Source organism: Sinocyclocheilus anshuiensis, unplaced genomic scaffold, assembly GCF_001515605.1.
Source record: "Sinocyclocheilus anshuiensis isolate Anshui unplaced genomic scaffold, SAMN03320099.WGS_v1.1 scaffold54, whole genome shotgun sequence".
Lineage (NCBI taxonomy): Eukaryota > Metazoa > Chordata > Actinopteri > Cypriniformes > Cyprinidae > Sinocyclocheilus > Sinocyclocheilus anshuiensis.
Window position 1 is genome coordinate 1307906 of NW_015547654.1, and position 18432 is coordinate 1326337.

Here is an 18432-nt window from a genome sequence, read left to right on the forward strand (position 1 = left end):
AATTTACAAACTCTGCATTTGAATAATAACACTAATAGTGATTCTTGCCTTAGCAAACACCACAAAATTTGAAAGGATGGAGCAATCACATCAAAATGTTTCCTGGAAACGTGACAAGTGTGGGTGGATCTATTTTGGTTCCTCTATTTAGGACATGTTTTTAAAGAGTCCTGAAGTGAATAATTGCTGTTATACGACTGTGAGTGTGTGAGCTGACCCCTCCGTTAATGAGATTGTCATTAGGTCGGTTCCGCAGAGCTTTCATAGGAGGCACACCAAAATTAAAGAGAAAGACTTAAATCCACTGCAGCCTAGTTACTATTTCAGAAACACTTTAGATGTGAAGAACATGATAGAAACTTTCAAACACACCAAATTGTAAGTGATTAACCATATGCACCTTAACCTTATAAAGCCTATTATATCATATATATCAGATTTGAGTTTCTAAGGTCTCTAAATGATCAACATGATCACAACTTTGCTGAAAAACCTGTTATTCACGACCTACTGTATACATGCATTTTGTCATCTGATTGATCGTTTATATTATTTTACCAAGTTAAAAGCCTTCAGGTTGTCTTTTTGCTGTGAAACCTATAATGATTTTTTATAAAGTAAACATAAGAATAACTTTAATATTGTTAGTAATATTTCAAGATGAATACTACACAGGGTTTGGCTCTCAAGATGCTTCGGCCTGACCTCCACTCAACACACCAGGCTTGGCATATTTACCACACGCACACACACTATCTCCCTCATTCTGACACTCACACAGGAGATTATGAAATCATCCTGTTGATGAAACTTGGCCTGGATGGTGTGGGCTCCCACACACACTCACACTCGCCTCGGTGCATTGAGTAGAAGCTCAGAGCGGTCCACTGCCTCTCGCCTCTCTGCTCAGGCTCAAGGTGACAGAGGGCTTCATGTTCGCCTGGGGGGGAGACAGTCCGAGCGTTGATTTAATTTTACAGTATAGTTACTGCTCAGACGCTTAAGAGAAAGAGAGGATAAAACGGAATGGCCTTTCCTGACATCACGGAGGATGACCTAAATGAACTGATGCGTGAGGAGGCAGAGGATGTCTTTGATGATGACGGTAGGGTCACGCTGGGACGGGGTGGGAAGTTTAGGCTGTGGTTGTGATGAATCCTGTGGAGATGTAGTTTTTAGGTGTAAGAGCGACAGTGTCGAGTGGGCGTTCTTGTATAACTCCTGGTTGTATTGAAGTACATTAGTAGATCTGTTTGATAACTCGGATGAGCATGTAGCTGTAGAGCTGAAACATCGCAGCTGTTTGGCATTTCATAAGGTAGTGCATGATCAGACATGTTCCTTTGAGTGATATCTGCTGTTTGATATGCCAAAGCAGAGAAATGGGATGCTTGTTGATCTTCTGGAGGGTAGAAATTTCCCCTCTTTATGAAATTTGCATAAATTAACATACTGTAAGAGTTCTGAAGAACATTTACTGTATGGTTACTCCTAAATGACTCTTTGGAGCAGCACAAACAGAATGTAATAAGATGTAGTGACTGCTTTTTTTTCTGTAAATGGAGTTTCAAGCAGATGAATGTAATGTGACTTTTTCTCCTATGGTGCATGAGCATTAGAAATGTTGCCGAAAAAGAGCACAACTGCTGTGATTTGTGCTTAAGTGAGGAGAAAACTGTAATATTATGAAGTATTATTACAATTTAAAATAACAGTTTTCTATTTTAATATATTTTAAAATGGCACTTATTCCTGAGATGGTAAAGCTGAATTTTACTCCAGATGATCATCCAGAAATCATTCTAATATACCGATTTGGTGCTTGAGAAACATTGCTTACTGTTCTCGATGTTGAAAACAGTTGTGCTGCTTAATATTTCTGTGGAAATCACAATAAAACAGCCTTTATTTGAAATAGAAATCTTTTGGAACAGTGTAAATGTCTTTATTGCCACTTTTGATCAATTTAATGCATCCTTGCTGAATAAAAGTATTAATTTCTTAAAAAAGTATATACTGATCTCAAACTTTTGAAAGGTAGTGAGTAGTGGGAGAATTTAAAATCATTAGTGTTTTGGGCAACATTGCCAATATCATATCGTGATTCTTTCTTATTTGGTGTTTGAAGGCTTATTTGGCATCAAAGTCTGTGAAAAATCTAAATTGTTAGCTCAATATAAACAGAACTTCACTGGTAAATCTGTCCTTTTAAAACCTGTTTATATTCTGGCAGATGACAAGTGCTTTGTCTGTGATATGCTGTCTTAAACATGTTGTCATCTCCATCCAGCACTGAAGAACTGAATGTTCAGATTTAACTGCTGTTTCTGCAGAAACCCTGTTACCTGCTGCCTCTATGAGAATGAACGTTTGTCTATGTATGAGAATATAGAGAGAAAGAATAGTATGAATGTGATTTATTTCACTCAATCCTTGACTGTAAATTATGACTGAGATCTTTGTCTTTTCCCTCTAGGGTTTGAACTGTAGGAACAGCATGACTGAGTTTGGATTGGGTGGAAATGTGTTGCTATGTATCTATTTAAAGACTGTGATTGTGTGAATGTGTTGGACATTACCCATCACTTTCACATGCTTTTAGAGAACAGTGTTTATCAAATGCAGAAGCATGATGGAATAATTAGATATACTGTAGTGTATATACAGTAGGTACGGAAAGTATTCAGACCCCCTTCAATTTTTCACTCTTTGTTATATTGCAGCCATTTGCTAAAATCATTTAAGTTAATTTTTTTTCCTCATTAATGTACACATCTGAATACTTTCCGTACCCACTGTAGATATTTAAATCTATTAAAGCTACTATGGTATCACCATTGTGCATTATTGTGTTGCAGGAAGTAGTTTTCAGCTTATATACATTTTTGATATTTGAGATATATCAATGCACTCATGTTTTGGGGACCTTGCTGACTTGGTGTCCTATAGGCATTATAAAACCTAACCATTATAAAAAAGTTCTTTTTCAGATAATTGTAAGATTTGTTAGTCTAGTGCTACAACTTTTGTTGCAAGGGAACTAGGTTAAAATCTAACCTAAAATGTTTTTAGTAAACCAGCTAAACTGACAAAATATTAAATTAATATAAACTGACAATTGAACCGTTGGTGCCGATAGCCTCGTGGCCCCACTGGCCCGTGCGCCGACATACAGAGCTGTTGTGCTTTGGGCGTCCCGAGCTCGAGTCCCAGCTCGGGGACCTTTCTCGATCCCGTCCCCCCTCTCTCTCACACTTTCCTGGCTACATACTGTCCTATTGCAATAAAATGCTAAAAATAAATCTAAAAAAAAAACCCACACATGCACAAAAAACTGAAATTGACAGCAAATGATCTCTATCCATTTTCATTGTCTTAAAAAGGCAGATTTGCCTTTGATATTTTGAAACTATCTCATGATAATTACAACATTAAAGAAATAGTTAACCTAAAAATGAAAAATTGCTTCAAATTTACTCACTTTCAGGGCATCCAAGATATACAGTTAGTTTCTTCATTGTAACAGAATTGGAGAATTTACAACAAGCTCATCCCCTGTTGTCCTCTCACATCAACATCCACCAACATATTTGGTTAGAACTGTTTTCATTTGTAAACTGTGTTTGATCTTTGCATATTTCGCTCCTGATTCAGACAAGACAACTTTTTCACTGAAGAAAGCAATATTATGGATTATTACGGACTCATATTTTGGCTGGATGCTAAATGATGAACAACCACGCAGCTTTTCACTTCACAAGACATTAATTGATGGACTGGAGTGGTGTGGGTTATTGTGATGTTTGGATTCTGACAGCACCCATTCACTGCAGAGGATCAATTGGTGAGCAAGTGATACAATGCTGAATTTCTCCAAATCTGTTCAGATGAAGAGACAAGCATATCTTGGATGGCCTGAGGGCGATAGCAAATGATCTGAAGGTGTGACTCGATTAGACTGACCCAATTTATATGTGAATATTTTTGCCTCAAACACTTTTTTTTTTCAATCATCATCCATTTTATGTGTTTTCTTTTGGAAATTCAAAATCCAAGACTCAAAAATCTTCCAGTATTTAACCTCCATCCAATAAAACCAGCTCATGAGAGTCCCTCAAATCTTTTCCAGTTCACTACAGGCCATCCAGCTTGCAGCCTATAGCATAAACTTTCTCCAAAAACTTTTACACTTCAGCTATTAATTTTTCTTTAACCTAATTCGATCAAAACGTGTTTGAGTAAGGGCAACTTTATGGAAACAAAATACACACTTGTGTGCTTTTGCATGTGCTTCATGAGTTATTCAAAGAGGGTTTTCATGTGGCCGCCTGCAGCCCCTTAAGTAGAGAGTGAAGTCTGTTCTCTGGTCCTGAAGCAATAAAGTATGAGTACTGAGAATAACCTCAGAATACCTGGGTCATGGTGACTAGTGGAGTCTTGGTAAATAAAATTAATTTACATTAGTCTCCAATATGTCAGCCTAACCTGACTAACCAAAATGAGTGCCACCTAAAGCAGTTACAACTGGGCACAATTAATATTATGCCTCCTAATTAAAATTCATGAGGCCTGTTTTATAATGTGTCGCCCACACTTGTCAGATTGTTCCTTCTCTCCTTTTTCATCAATATACAATTACAGTTGGTATTATGACTATATTGATTTTGCAGTATTACATTTAATTTCCTCCTTAATTGTTTCCAAAGCATAAAAGTAATAGTCGAGACTTTGGGAAATGTTTATGTATTTTCATTTAAAGGTCTTTGCAACTTTATGATTGGCTAAGTGCTCATGCGATATTGCTGCAGTGATATTGTAAGGTAGCAGAAAGCTGCTGTATATGTAAGAACTGCATTTAAGCTGGATTTAATCATGTTTTCTGTCAATCAAATCAAGTCCATGCAAAAATCAGTGTCAGATTTCAAGTAATTCGTACACCCCTGATCTATGGCACTCAGGCTGGGGAAACCGTATCCCCTCGCTGTGGTGGCATTTGATTTCAGCCTTGAGCTGCTCCATGTAATGATTCATGCAGGACGAGAGATTTACGGGTGTAGTCTGGCTTTAACTCAGCCGTTGGTAGAGATGTTATCTGCAGAACTGGCACTGTGATCTCTACATAATGTGCTCAGTCATCATCACTCTGCACTTCATGTCCAAGGCTGCCAATGAATAACTATGATGTCAGTGTCTATGTCAGCAAAGCAGGATTTGTAGGAACAACAGCTGTATGATGGGCATCAACTGATGTCTTATCATTATCAGAGGCTGATTTAGAGTGTGTGTGTGTGTGTGTGTGTGTGTGTGTGTGTGTGTGTGTGTGTGTGTGTGTGTGTGTGTGAGTGAGTGATGTAGCACTGAGCATTTCACACAGCTGTTTGATTCATCACACCGGACACTTTTAACAATAACAAGATGAAAGTAGCTACCATAGATTATAAAACTGATTATAGGACTGATTATAAGATTATAAGACTGCTCTGTCTGAAATTTGACTGGCTGAGCCTTGTTCAAAGTTGTATTGGGGTCCATATTATCTATAAATCACCTACAGTTAGACTAACTGTACTATATTATTGCTGGAAGAATTTGTGTATAATAATAATAACTATTATTATTAATGTTATTATTAATACTTCAGATTATTTATTGCAGATCTTTTATAGTATATTATGTAATATATTATATTTTATAATAATATATATTGCAGGTCTTTTATGAGTTTTTTAAAAGCAATAAGCCACTTAAGTCAGTTAATGAGTTATAGTCATTTTTCTTTTTCTTAGTCAGTGTTATCTTTTTCCAGTAAATATCTTAAAATATACGAAACATACAAATAAAATTAATTGACTGTTTACCACAAAGGCAAATATTTTAACTATTTCAACTAACAAATATTTCATTAATAAAAACAAACAAACAAACAAACAAACAAACTTGACCGCTTTTGTTAGATTGTGCTCTATAAAGAACAAATAGTAAGGAAAATAACAATGTTATTGATGCAATAACAAAGTTGCTTAAAATAACAAAATTGATTAATATCTCCTGCACTTTTACTTTTCAAGTGAATGTATCTTTTTTAAGTCGACGGGAAATCAAAATTGAGCTCTTCTTTTTTGTTTATGTAATATTGCAATGTTTACTATAAATGATTTATCCCTGCACATCATGCATTTTTTCAAATCCATGTGCCTTTGTAATCTTTCATCAAAATAACTTCCCCTCCCCTTTGCAACAACATCTCTTCTCTTCTCTAATGACGAGTTTACTGCTGCAAGGGTGGGACAAACTGTCACTCTTGCAGCAATAGCACACAACAACGATCCAATCAATTCCCAATGGACAAAGTTAAATTACTCTACATTTTTTCTAGTTCAAGAATCGTTTTCACTAGGTTATACATCTCAACAAGGATGAAAAGACAATCATAACTTCTGTTTCATGCCAACTTTAAGAATGTATTGGAGTGCAAGACAAAAAATAATGATTAAGAAAACGTTTTTTTTGCAGTGCATTCTTTTTTTTTTCTTTTTTTTTTGGGCTATTGATAGAATTATCGATAGAATGAAAGAGAAGTAACAGAAAATTATTGGTTAGTGAAAGAGGGAGTGAGATGTGAGGTTTGTGTGAGCACCCTGATGCTGACTCTGAAATCCCCAGTCATTTTTTCCTCAGAATTACAGCCATACTTTGCTTTTTGCTTGTTGGTTGGTTCAGGCTTATGCACATTGGAGGCATTAGCCCCTCTTGCTGCAGCTTGCGTGCATACGGTTTATCCATCCATGCAGCATGTGATGCTCAGGGCAAATGTGTCAGAAGGAAGAAGCCATGACCTGGTCATAGCGACTCAGGACACATGCCCTCGAGCGCACAGAACAAACTGTACAGCCTCAGGGTGAGAGCAAAAGTACATGGAATTGCTGATTGCTTCTCTTTCTTTGAGCAGCCAGAGTAGTGTTTTTAAAAGGCAGCTCAATGAGAGATTCAGGTGTTATGTGTACAATGACTGTTGTGTGGGGGGTTGTGCATTACGGTGTGTTTTTTCCTCAACACCACATGACGGAGGCCTCCATTGACCTACTTTAGACTAAACAAGCAGAGCTTTCCACAAACACGAGTCTACGACTGTATTCTTGTGCTGCACGGCGGGTGAAAACACACAATGTGGAGAGGTTGACAGATGAGCAGTAACACTTCCCGGTTTGCTCTGAACCACCATTCAGTAGGAAAACATGATCCACCATACCCTGGTTGATTTTGTTTCTGTATGTCATTTGCCACGACAGAACTGATCTCAATCTTACCGTGAACCTATTATGCAGACAGCAGCTTACCGAACACCTGGAGGCCGGCTGTCCACAGACAGCTGTGTGGGTTTGGCACCGTGGGCCCGCTACCTGCATCAGAGCCTGTCATTATAGGACCAAAGGCAGGAGATTAGCCACAGGGCACGGCAGACTATAATCTAAAAACTCAGGCTTACTGAAGGCCTTCAAACATCATGAAATATACACAGTTTTGCGGTGCTGCAGTTTCAAAGGGTTTAAGGGGAAATTTACGGCCTGACAGTTTACTTAGAACTAGATTTATACGTTTTACAAGAATATGTGAGTGGCTCCTACCCATGCAAAACTCACAATAGAGAGCTTTCTACTAGTGGTTCTTTACGTTTTTTGACCCCAACGATATTTGAAGTCCTGAAACTCTTAGTTTCTATAAATTAAATTTAGGGATTCCATAAGAGGTTCCCATTCAATTAACCAATACATTTGCATGATTTTTCAAGTTGTTTGTGGTTTACATAATGAGTTTGTTTTGACTGGATTTTAGAAATATTTTAGCTCACAATTTTAAAAATATATATTCATTAGAAAAATACTCAAAGTGTTTTAAGATTGTATTCATTTAAATGACTTTTCTAGGTCTAGAAATCACGCTTTTAAAATTAGACTACCTAAATCTTCTAGGTTTTCAGAGAAAAAAAAAAAAGCTTCTTGTTTTGGGGGAGAATTAAAATAAGAAATCTCTTGATTGTTGATAATTTTAGCTTGTTTTAATATTTTTAATATTATTTTTTTAATATTAAAAATAATATTTAATATAATTTTTTATATTATTTGTTTTATTTTAAGTCATATTGAGGCCACACTGGAAGTTTGTTGAGGCCCCCTTGTTGAGAATAACTGTGCTAAATTAATATATGTAAATACATAGAAATTAATTTGTAATTCAAATGTAATTCATACATACAATGACTTGAATACACCTTTTCTATTATGTTTTTAATTTAATTTAATTCATTTTGATATTTTTGGGGGGCCATAACAGTGTGTGATAGAAATTAAATCATGAAGGAATAAAAGCATCATTAAAATAATTACATTCCTCAAGAGAAAACCTTAGTTGGTAGGTTGACATAATATTTTATTTTTGATTTCTCAAGGGAAAAAAGCAGTGAAACAGTTTTGTTAAAATATTAATATTGTAAAAAATGACCAAATCAGGTCATGTAGTGTGACCAACATGAAAAAACATGCAAAAAAGTGCATTTAGTGCATTATTATATGATTGCTAGGGAGATCTACGAGGTTGTCATTTGCAAAGCTAGTAACAGAATATTTCCAAATTGTTAAAGTGATAATTCTATCAACAGCTTCACACATACTGATCTTCAGCAGCGCTTGTCTGGCTGCTTTTCGTAACCTCTTGACCCCAGTGGCATGCTGTAACCTATTTCTGTTTGTCTCTCCCAATGGAAGTTATTTCAAATACCTGAGATGAGACATGTTTGCTGAACAGAGCTGTACAAACGCGTGTGAATGATTCCTGCTCAGTCTATATTTACAACGCGGAACAGCATTAAATACCAAGACAGAACGAGTGGACTGTTATGTATAAGTGCATGTCCAGTCTCTAGCCTATATAAACACCAGTGATTATCTAAATAAGACTTCTAAGAGTTGAGTGTAGTAGTCACATTCCTTCACTGCATACTGATTCAGCTCATTAGCCTTCTGTTTTCATTCATATTTCACCGGCTAACCTGTTTAAGACCAGTTGCAAGTGAATGGAGAGAGCTTTTACTTTTGTACCAGGCTCCTGTAAGCCTGAGAACTGTTTGTACAGGGCTCCAGTAAATATAGCTTCTCGTCGGGGGCTGCTGATGACAGCCATAATTACAGGATGAGGCGAGCAGCAGCTGAGAGAGAGGATGCATGTGGAGGTGTCTGTGCTGCACTGTCCAAGCATGTCTGGATGCACTCAGCCTCTCCGAATATTATACAACACACCGCACCGCACCCCACCCCACCATGTGAGAGCGATGTACCTCCAAGGTCAGGTTTAACCACAATGAGCTCAGCGGGAAGACTGGGACTTAAAGAACGAGACATGATGTAAAGTGGCTTTCACAGTAACAGTACCTAAATCAGGTGCTCAAACTTTAATGTGGTCTTGCTGATTCTGCTATAAAGTGCAGCGCCTGTAAGGCACATTTCTTCCACCTACAGCAAAGACTTCAGCTTGGGGAACAGATCTGTGTGTTTTGCAGATAAAAAGATAAATGAGAGAGATATTTCATGCATAATTAATTCTTTTAATTGATCTCTTATCTGCCCACACTGTCTTTAAAATGACATACTAATACAGTGAAACTCAGTCCAGTCCCAAATGTTTTGGTTCCATTCATTCCAATTCAAATAAAACTTGCTTTTCTGTCTACTTAAAGTCAATCATTTAAATTTGAATTACTGATCTTGACATGAATGTTGATGAGGGGTATGTAAGATTAGCAGTGTCTACCTTAACTTAACTGCATTTGTAAGATATAAAAGTTTGGAATAATTCAGATTTAATGTTATTGAATTTAATGATCACCACGGCTGCATTTATTTGACTAAAAATACAGTAAAACAGTAATATTGTGAAATATTATTACAATTTAAAATAAAAAAAAATTTCCATTTGAATATATTTTAAAATGTAACATTTCTGTGATGGCAAAGCTTAATTTTAAGAGCCCAAAATTCTGTTACAGATGTTACTTGCAGTGTTAGTAATGCACCACAACTGGAGTATAATGTCATTTTTTTTACTCTATATTCTACATTTTTTTTATTTCATAATTTTTCAAGTTTTTAAATGGAATCCCATCCTTTTTCCCCGTTTTAAAATTCAGTAATACTCACTTCTAAAATCCCTTTGCTTTATAAAGAACAACAATAAAATGATTTTCTTAAATATTATGAAGAAATACTTAAAACTCCATTAGGTGCCTTCCTTATGTATTTCTTCTTCATTCTTCAAATCAGCTTTGGTATTTTCCTGACTGTTCTTAAAATAGTAGTAAAATATGTAGTTTATTATTAAATATGGTAGTTGTGCACCTATGCCTGTCCTAATTATAACTGTAAAAATATATGGTACAGGACTTCATGTATAATCATTCATAATCATAATCATGGTGCATTTAATGAACCCAATGTCCAGTACTTTTGAGCTCAGCTTAACACTGATATCCTGCTCTTTTGTTAAGACAGTGTTCCAGCATTTACGTGGGTCAGCGGTCAGGCAGCTTGTGCTCTTTTCTATAGTGTGCAGGTTTCATGTTGCCTACAGGCACACTGAGCTATTTTAAATATGCAAAACTCCTACAGACACATAGTTTAAGCAGCTTAAGATTCACTCTGACAGCTGAGCACATACCCCATTAATGCCAGCCCCTGATGTGGCACACTACAATGTGTTTTTAGACAAGCCTCAAATCAGTCAAGGGTGAATATGTCAAAACAGGTAGGCTCCGCCCACTACCGCAGCGCTGCCTTCTGATTGGTCCGTGGCGGCAGTGAGGGAGCGCTACAAACCTCTACGAGTGTACTACATATGATTTTTGATCCGTTGCTGTCGTGCTGCATGCTTTCAGTCGGGAAACTCTGTGGCGCTGTCATTCAACACGTTTTGTTGTGATAGTTTTATTTAGCACACATCAGCACATCGAGCCGCAGAAAGGAGAAGTGCTGTTTTGTTCGCATGGATGGAAATGCTAAACACGAGTAAATAACATTCACTGGGAATAAGTTTTCTGTCTCGAGCGGTGAGTACGGTCTGTAAATTTGACATTACAACACATTTAAATGTGGATATTACAGCTCATTGTGGCGACATGCTGTTTTGCAGCGTGCGTTTGCTGGAGGGCTTTTACAAATGACAGTTTTAAGGCATAACGTTAGTTGTGGTTGACCACCAATTGTCAGTTTTGATGCATTGTGCATGTGATGAACTAATTAATAACTCGTTTTAACTCTGCACCCGAGACCAAGATTTATCTGCTCATATTTAGTTTTGATATATCTATGATACTGTATTTTATACGTTTGTAAGGCACTGCACGAGAGTCACGTGATGATGCAGCAGCTGGACAATTTTGTTTTTGTCTGAAAGCATTTTCATATTATAAACTATATGTAATCTATCCTGCACTAAACTGAATCGGACTTCAGTTCGCTTCTCCAACGAATCGTTATTTTGAGTCGGATCTTTTCAATGAATCAGGTGAACCGGTTAAAAAAACAGTTCACGATTCGAGCTTCACGGGAATCTGTTTTAGCGATTTAGCATTTAATTGTTTGTATGAACGTTTTATCAACACATAGTATGCAGAGCTGCATTTTTATATGTCGCTAGATGTAGATTAACTGCCGTATTGTTTAAATGTTAATTCAAATGATTGGTTCTAATTTACTTGTTTTATGTTTTATGAGCAGAATCATTGCTGAATCAGACTGAACTGGTACACATGAAATTATAATAAACGCTATTATTATTATTATTAAAGCGTAATCAAAACAACATAATTGATAGCACCATGGATGCAATCATATGGCTTTATCTGAACATTGTAGGATTAGGTTCTTTTATAACCGGTTCTTTGAAACCAACTGGTTCGAGAGAACTGATTCGCGGAAATGAATCTTGCCACTACTAATAGCTGCACTTTGTTGGCTCGTGCGGGTGTAATTAAAACCGATTGTGTCATGAAATAAGTCAAGCTGCCATCAGAAAACCTGCCTGATGTCTGTTTGAACCTGCTGTGGTATAGTTTGGCAGCTGTCAGCTCAATATTTCATGAGCTCATATGGATGACACAGTGCCATATGTTTACTTCCAGAAGGTGAAATGGTTCTTTTCGAGGTTACTTTCTATATTGGAAGCTAACGTGACAGTGATTTGAGGTATTTGTATATATCAGAATATTGTGCAATAAACAAAATATTTATTACTATAATTTGCAGTGCTTAAATGACTTCGTCTTGTACTTTCATCTTGTTCCCAGTTTTCATGTATTTTTTGCTTTGGATCAAAGTTTTTCCTGTTGTGATTTATCTCAGAGCTGGTTGTTTTGGTTGAGAACTTAGAACTCTTTAATGAAGATTTTATTGAAATTCCTCCCAGGAAAATGAAAGAGAAAAATGCTTCCGCAACCAAGACCACTGAAAAAGTGGGTGGTCACGGTTACGCTCTATTGGAGGGGGGTGTTAGAGCCTAGAGCTGCCAAAGCAGTGATAAATGAGCATTTCTCAATTTCATCTCTTAAGTTTTTTTCACTGAATAAACCCACCTTTTCCCTCCCTATCACCCCAGCTCCTAGCCCTTTTTACTCTTATCTCTTCAATCTCAGCCTCTCAAAAATGTTGTGTAGTGCATATTAGATCACATTCTGCTAACTATTCTCTGTTTGACATTTCTAAGCAAATATTCAGTGGTTAATCAGTTTTATCTCAGTCTGCTGAGTCACGTGATGCTGCAGAAGCTGGACACATTTTTTTTTTGTCTGAAAGCATTTTCATATTATAAACTATATGTAATCTATCCTGCACTAAACTGAATTTGAAAAAGAGGGTTGCAAACTTGCAATTATTTGAGTCGGGCAGCATTGTCTGTTTGAATACAGTACATTTATGGCAGTATTTATTTGATACAACGGGCCATTATGGCAATCTAGACAGTCCTTGATTCTTTTCTAAACTCTCAACAGTGAGAATAATGATTGTTGATGCTTCATGCATATTTATTCGCTATCATAAAAACAGAGATGTTTGGATTTTGAGGGTAAAGTTGAGGGCAAAGTTTGTGATTTCAGCAGAGCGTGTTATTTCATATTTGTGAATTTCTCTGGATAAGGAAAAGCTCAGTGAAACTTGGCAGGCGTTCAGTAAGATGAGGCAGCTTTACTGCAGGCTCTTTAATAACATCCAATCTTAGTTCTCTGGAACGGCTTTGAGCACATCAGCTTTGTGAGTTGCTGTTAAGCTGTTTACAGTAATGTTTAGTCCTGGTGTTTTTCTTTAGGCTTTAGTGATTTATGTTTTCACAGCTGATAATCATTGAATTTTCCTCTCTTGGTGGTCATCGGTGTATAATCCTACTCAGGAGGCCTTCATCCATTGCTTAGCCACTTGGCTACAACTAGAGTTAGACTGTCGTCTCACTAGCCAACTTGATTTAGATATGAACTGGCTTTCATTTGTCTTTATGGAGATGTATCTTGATTCACATTGAGCTGCAATTCACTGAGGTATCTCTGACAGAGGTATAATTGAGCTTATGAGGTTCATGTGTGTTTGAAAGGCTCTCTCTCTCCAGTATTCTTGTACAGACAAATCCCTGTCCCAAAGTCTGACCCCTAGGGCCTGTGGAGGGGTATTTTAAGAAAAAGAGGAGGTAGAAAAGAAGTTGTTGATGAAAGAGAGATCAGAATCTTTTTAGTAGGTGGAGAAAACGGGATGGAAGAGGTCTGGGTTTTATCTAATGTCACTTTGTGTGTATGACAGGGGGCAGTGAGAGGTTTCGGCTCCCGTCACGGCCGTAAAGGGAGCTAAATCAAATCAGCGCGGTCATCAAGAGGCCGGCAGAGTGTCAGTGTTACTATAGAATCGTTCTCCACTGACATATGCTCTTTGTTGTCAGCTAACACTCAAGCAGTAACAATCAAACAGCACTCTCAATGAATATATTGCTTCTTCTAATGTTAACAAGTACATGGTAATGAAATCGCATTGGCTACATCAAGTGGAAAGTAGGTTTGTGTGGCTGATACAACATTTGAATTTACTTAAGGGTGCATAATCAGGTTTATAAATGGTGTCCAATACTGTTATTTTCATGGTTTTTGTATCATTGATATTGATTTATGTTTCTTACATTCTGATTGAGTAGTTTAGCTCTGTTCCAAAACCTAGTGAACCGGCAGTTGCCTTCTAAGCGGAATTATTTGCTGCATGGTATTGAAGAAAAATGTGATGTTAAATAATGCAGTACATATAAGATAATGTCTTGTGTTTGTAAAATTAGTCAGTTATTGCAAGCCGTTGCAATATGCATATTGCGATTTGCACATTTGCAGTATTTCATAGCCCTAATATGCAACATAAAAAGAATAGAATAAATTTATGTACAGCTGTCATTGGTATTTCTCTTGACTCGTTTTCCATCTTGGATGCTGTGCATTCTGGGATTGCCTCATCCACCAATTGATAAATGCGCTGCTGCCTTCAAAATTGTCCAAATTAGTTCTTTTAAAGTCTGCGTGAACCGGAAGTTGCTGCCGACTTTATTTCAGTGTAATGACGTATTTCCATCTGAAACAGAATATTGAATAGAGGGCATGGTTTTATTTTTGCGCTCCTCCTCTCTGTCTCTCACTCATAGCAACCTAACGGTTAGAGGGGTGTGTTTGAGGATATTCTGCCCAAGCCATTAACTGACTTCATCAGAAAAGGAATGACATTCCAGAGCGGAAGTAAATGTTCAGATTTTAATTAAAGATTACGAAAACAATTAACATTAACTTGCACTGATTAATTGTTTACATCAAGACTAGCAATGTGCGCTAGTAAAGAAAATAAAGTCAATTTTGATTTCATGTGGACTTTAAAGGTAGTATAATATAGATTTTGGAACAGATTTTGCATCAGGAGTGTGTCTGTGGTGCCTTAAAATGCTGTCTACGTAGCTGACTAGGTTTTGGAACAGAGCTTGTGTTTTGTTCAGTTTCTGGAGAAAGGCAATCTGAAGTGAATGACTTGGCATCTTCTCTTCTTCACTCTCTCTCTTCCTGAACAGATGACATGTGCGTTTAACTGTCATCAGTAGGGATACTATCCCATAATCCCCCTTGATTAACAGTCTGTTTGAATTTGACCGCACTGAGGACACCCCTCGTACATCCATTTTGCAGACAGTTAATGCATAGCGACACAATCACAATCTCTCAGCCCTGTGATTAGTATTACGGTGGTTTATCCCTTAAACATAAGCTGATGAACTAAATGTTTTTGTTTTTCCTTGTCTGTTTGCATAGCAGTTAGAAGGTGTGCGGAAATCTGATTGGTTGTGGTGGATTCGTTCTGAAATGTCATTGGCTGATTGAATTGAGGTCCTTGGATGTTGTCATGTATGACATGTTCTCCCTCAGATGATGTCTGATTTTTAGATTTTGTCAGCTGTGACATGTAATCTGCTTTGAAAAGCCAAATCCTTATGCCTTATAAAGGGTGCTGTCCTCCTCGGGGTCTGTCCTGACATACAGCTGTGCTTTAGCAGGGATGAAGTCAACGCCCTCCTGTCAAACCCAGAAGCACTGTAGAGAACAGGAAAGCACCCTCATAAACTACAGCTGATTTTAAAAGCCAACTATATTTTTACATCTTACAACTGAAAATGCCTGCGTAGAAACCGACCTGCTCGGAAAATTACTTGGGTTTTTCCCTCGATATTAATTGATGAGATTTGTTTACCTATTTTATTTTCTGACAGGTAAAAAGCATAAATATTATTTTTAGGGCGGTAGCGATTCGTCGATTTTATTAGACTATTCGATTTTTAAAAATCCTCGACTTCATTTTGCTCGCGTCGACTAACCGGCAAAATACCGGAAGTGGCACATTTCACGGACGAGAATCCATAAAACACATTATTAGACTGTTTTCCAAGGCTACATGATATATTAAACCTAGTGGTTAAATGGATCGTAGTTGATCCGTACGGACCAAGCCCCACGGTTCGGCACGCATGTGATCCGCGGATTAATTGCAAAATTTAACCATAATAGAGTATAAGTTTATCATTTGTTCGTATTTACACAAGCAAGCGAATTTTAAACAATTCCAGAGAGAAAAGGTGAAAGGGAACTCGATTCGTTACTCGCGCGCTGTTCTCTTCGCGCACAGCCGCACACATATGAAGCGCACACAAGCGTTTCAGACGGCGCTTGAACACCGAACTCAATCCTCTTCTGAATCCTCTGAACAGACACATACACATAAAATTATGACAAAATACCCATCTCGACAATCATTCAGGTAAACGCAGTCAGTTATGTCTCAAGTGAATGAAAACAGCTGAGAAAGAAATCGGATGTGATGTGTATCATTTTATCGGATCCGTTCATCAGGTCTTAAAGGGACAGTGGCTTATAAATACTGGTGCTGTCATTAATGATCATCAAACAACAAAACAGCTGTGATACAAATCTATATTTAATTTATACAGTAAACACTATGCAGTGTTATTTTCCGTAATTATTACATTTCTGTATTTGAATACTACCAACCTTATTTTATTTGTAACATTCTGTTGTATTTATCTATGCTTGTAATTTGTGTATTTGTTCTTATTTTTACTGGCTGTTCTCTTGTCTCTTTAATCATGTTTAAACTTTCTTAGTTAATCTAGTAGTATGACTTTTACAGTTTTATCTTTACCAAATTCTGTTTTCCATTATTTTCTGGATTCCATTTGAATGGTTCCATTACATTTTAATAATCGAAAGCATCTCCAATTAATTGATTTTATTTAAAAAAAAAAAAAAAAAAACTTTTTTTTTTTTTTTCAGAAATACTGCACATTTACATTTTTCTCCTAAATAAATTCTGGTAAATAACATTTCTGGTAAATACTCCTTTAAAAAGTGTTTTTTTTTGGGGCTTTTTGCCTGACTTAAATGCACCACATCAAACCTCTGATTGTCAGATTTCATCATCTTAATTTTTCATTGTATTTTTAGGACATAGTTTAATCTTCAGTCTGTAAGGGTTGTGCATCAGGTGTGTTTTCTTTCTTGCTTGGATGCTTTGAAGCTGAAAGTGACATGCCATCTTTAATTTAAAATGTCTTTTCAGTCCTCAAAACAAAAAACTGTTTCAATGTTTCATCTGCATATGCCTGGCACAAGTCAAAATGGCGTCTTTTTTTAGCAATGTTCTAGTTATGTCCAGTTGGCAGAGTGCAGGAGAGACAGAAATGAAGAGGCAAATGTCTTTCTCCATCTCTGTTCTTGTCTTTCTCATGCATCTTGCACACACACACGCACACACAATGATCTGGGCTGAACTGCTGAATCATTCTAGAGATTCACCTTCAAGTGTCTGTGTCCGCATGGGTCAGTGACAGCTTTATTAGTTCAGTTAATTTCCTATTTTCCAAAGCTAATAGGATTATTTTCCGCTAGAGCCATGTCTTATTTGTGTGGTACTGGTCAGCGCTGTCTGAATAAAGAGAGACCAAATCAAGTGAAACTTAGTTCAGTGGCTTAACAATTGTAGGGGACTGGCATAGCCCCTCAGTGACAATCCACATTTACTGTTGAACTTGCATGTGAACTTGCATGAACTTGAACTTTACTGCATGTTAGTTTAGGACAGCTGTTCCTTGGAGTGCCGTTGCTTAAAGGGATAGGTCACCCAAAAATGAAAATTTCATTTTCATGTTTATCTGCTTACCCCCAGGGCATCCAAGATGTAGGTGATTTTGTTTCTTCAGTAGAACACAAACAAGGATTTTTAACTCAAACCGTTGCAGTCTATCAGTCTTATAATGGCAGTCAATGGGCTCCACGGCTTCGAGAGTAAAAAAAACATACACAGACAAAACCAAATTAAACCCTGCGGCTCGTGACGATACATTGAGGTCTTAAGACACGATCGGTCTGTGCAAGAAACTGAACAGTATTTATATCATTTTTTACCTCTTGATACCAATTTTACCAATATGGCACCGGTACCCATGTAACCTATGTACTAGAACCGAATCAGAACGCAGATTTTCGGTGCGATCGATTGAAATATTTGTCCTCTAGTTCTCCGAAACGGACGTAAGAAGCATCATCACCAGCACCGCACGTGAAAAATAATTTCCAGACTTAGAAAATGCACGTGAACTCAAGTCAGAAAGCTCTAATAATACAAATCCAACACATCTTTGTAGTAACATTTGTAGTGTACAACATAACTTTGTAGTGTCCATATTGTTTTCACATTCTGACTCGGGAAATGAGAGCATCCGAGGAGCGCGTTAATGCACTTGCTCTGATGGCAGCAGGTAGCCTTCCGTTAACTAAGCTAAACATGCTTAAATTAAAAAAATTAAAACTAA

General features: G+C 37.1%; 1 protein-coding gene across 3 annotated transcripts in view; it reads left to right on the forward strand.

Moving 5' to 3' along the window:
• The window catches only part of ripor2 (RHO family interacting cell polarization regulator 2), an 89088-nt gene that overhangs the window by 19785 nt on the left and 50871 nt on the right, over nucleotides 1-18432 (forward strand). Inside the window, exon 1 of one of the 3 annotated variants that reach the window (XM_016504362.1) lies at nucleotides 995-1105. The exons of 1 other annotated variant lie outside the window; for it this stretch is intronic. In XM_016504362.1, the coding sequence (XP_016359848.1) occupies nucleotides 1027-1105 (79 nt within the window). In that variant the 5' untranslated portion in view covers nucleotides 995-1026. Of the gene's footprint in view, nucleotides 1-994; nucleotides 1106-10899; nucleotides 11096-18432 lie in introns of those variants that run through there. One more of the 3 variants, XM_016504364.1, reaches the window with a different exon arrangement.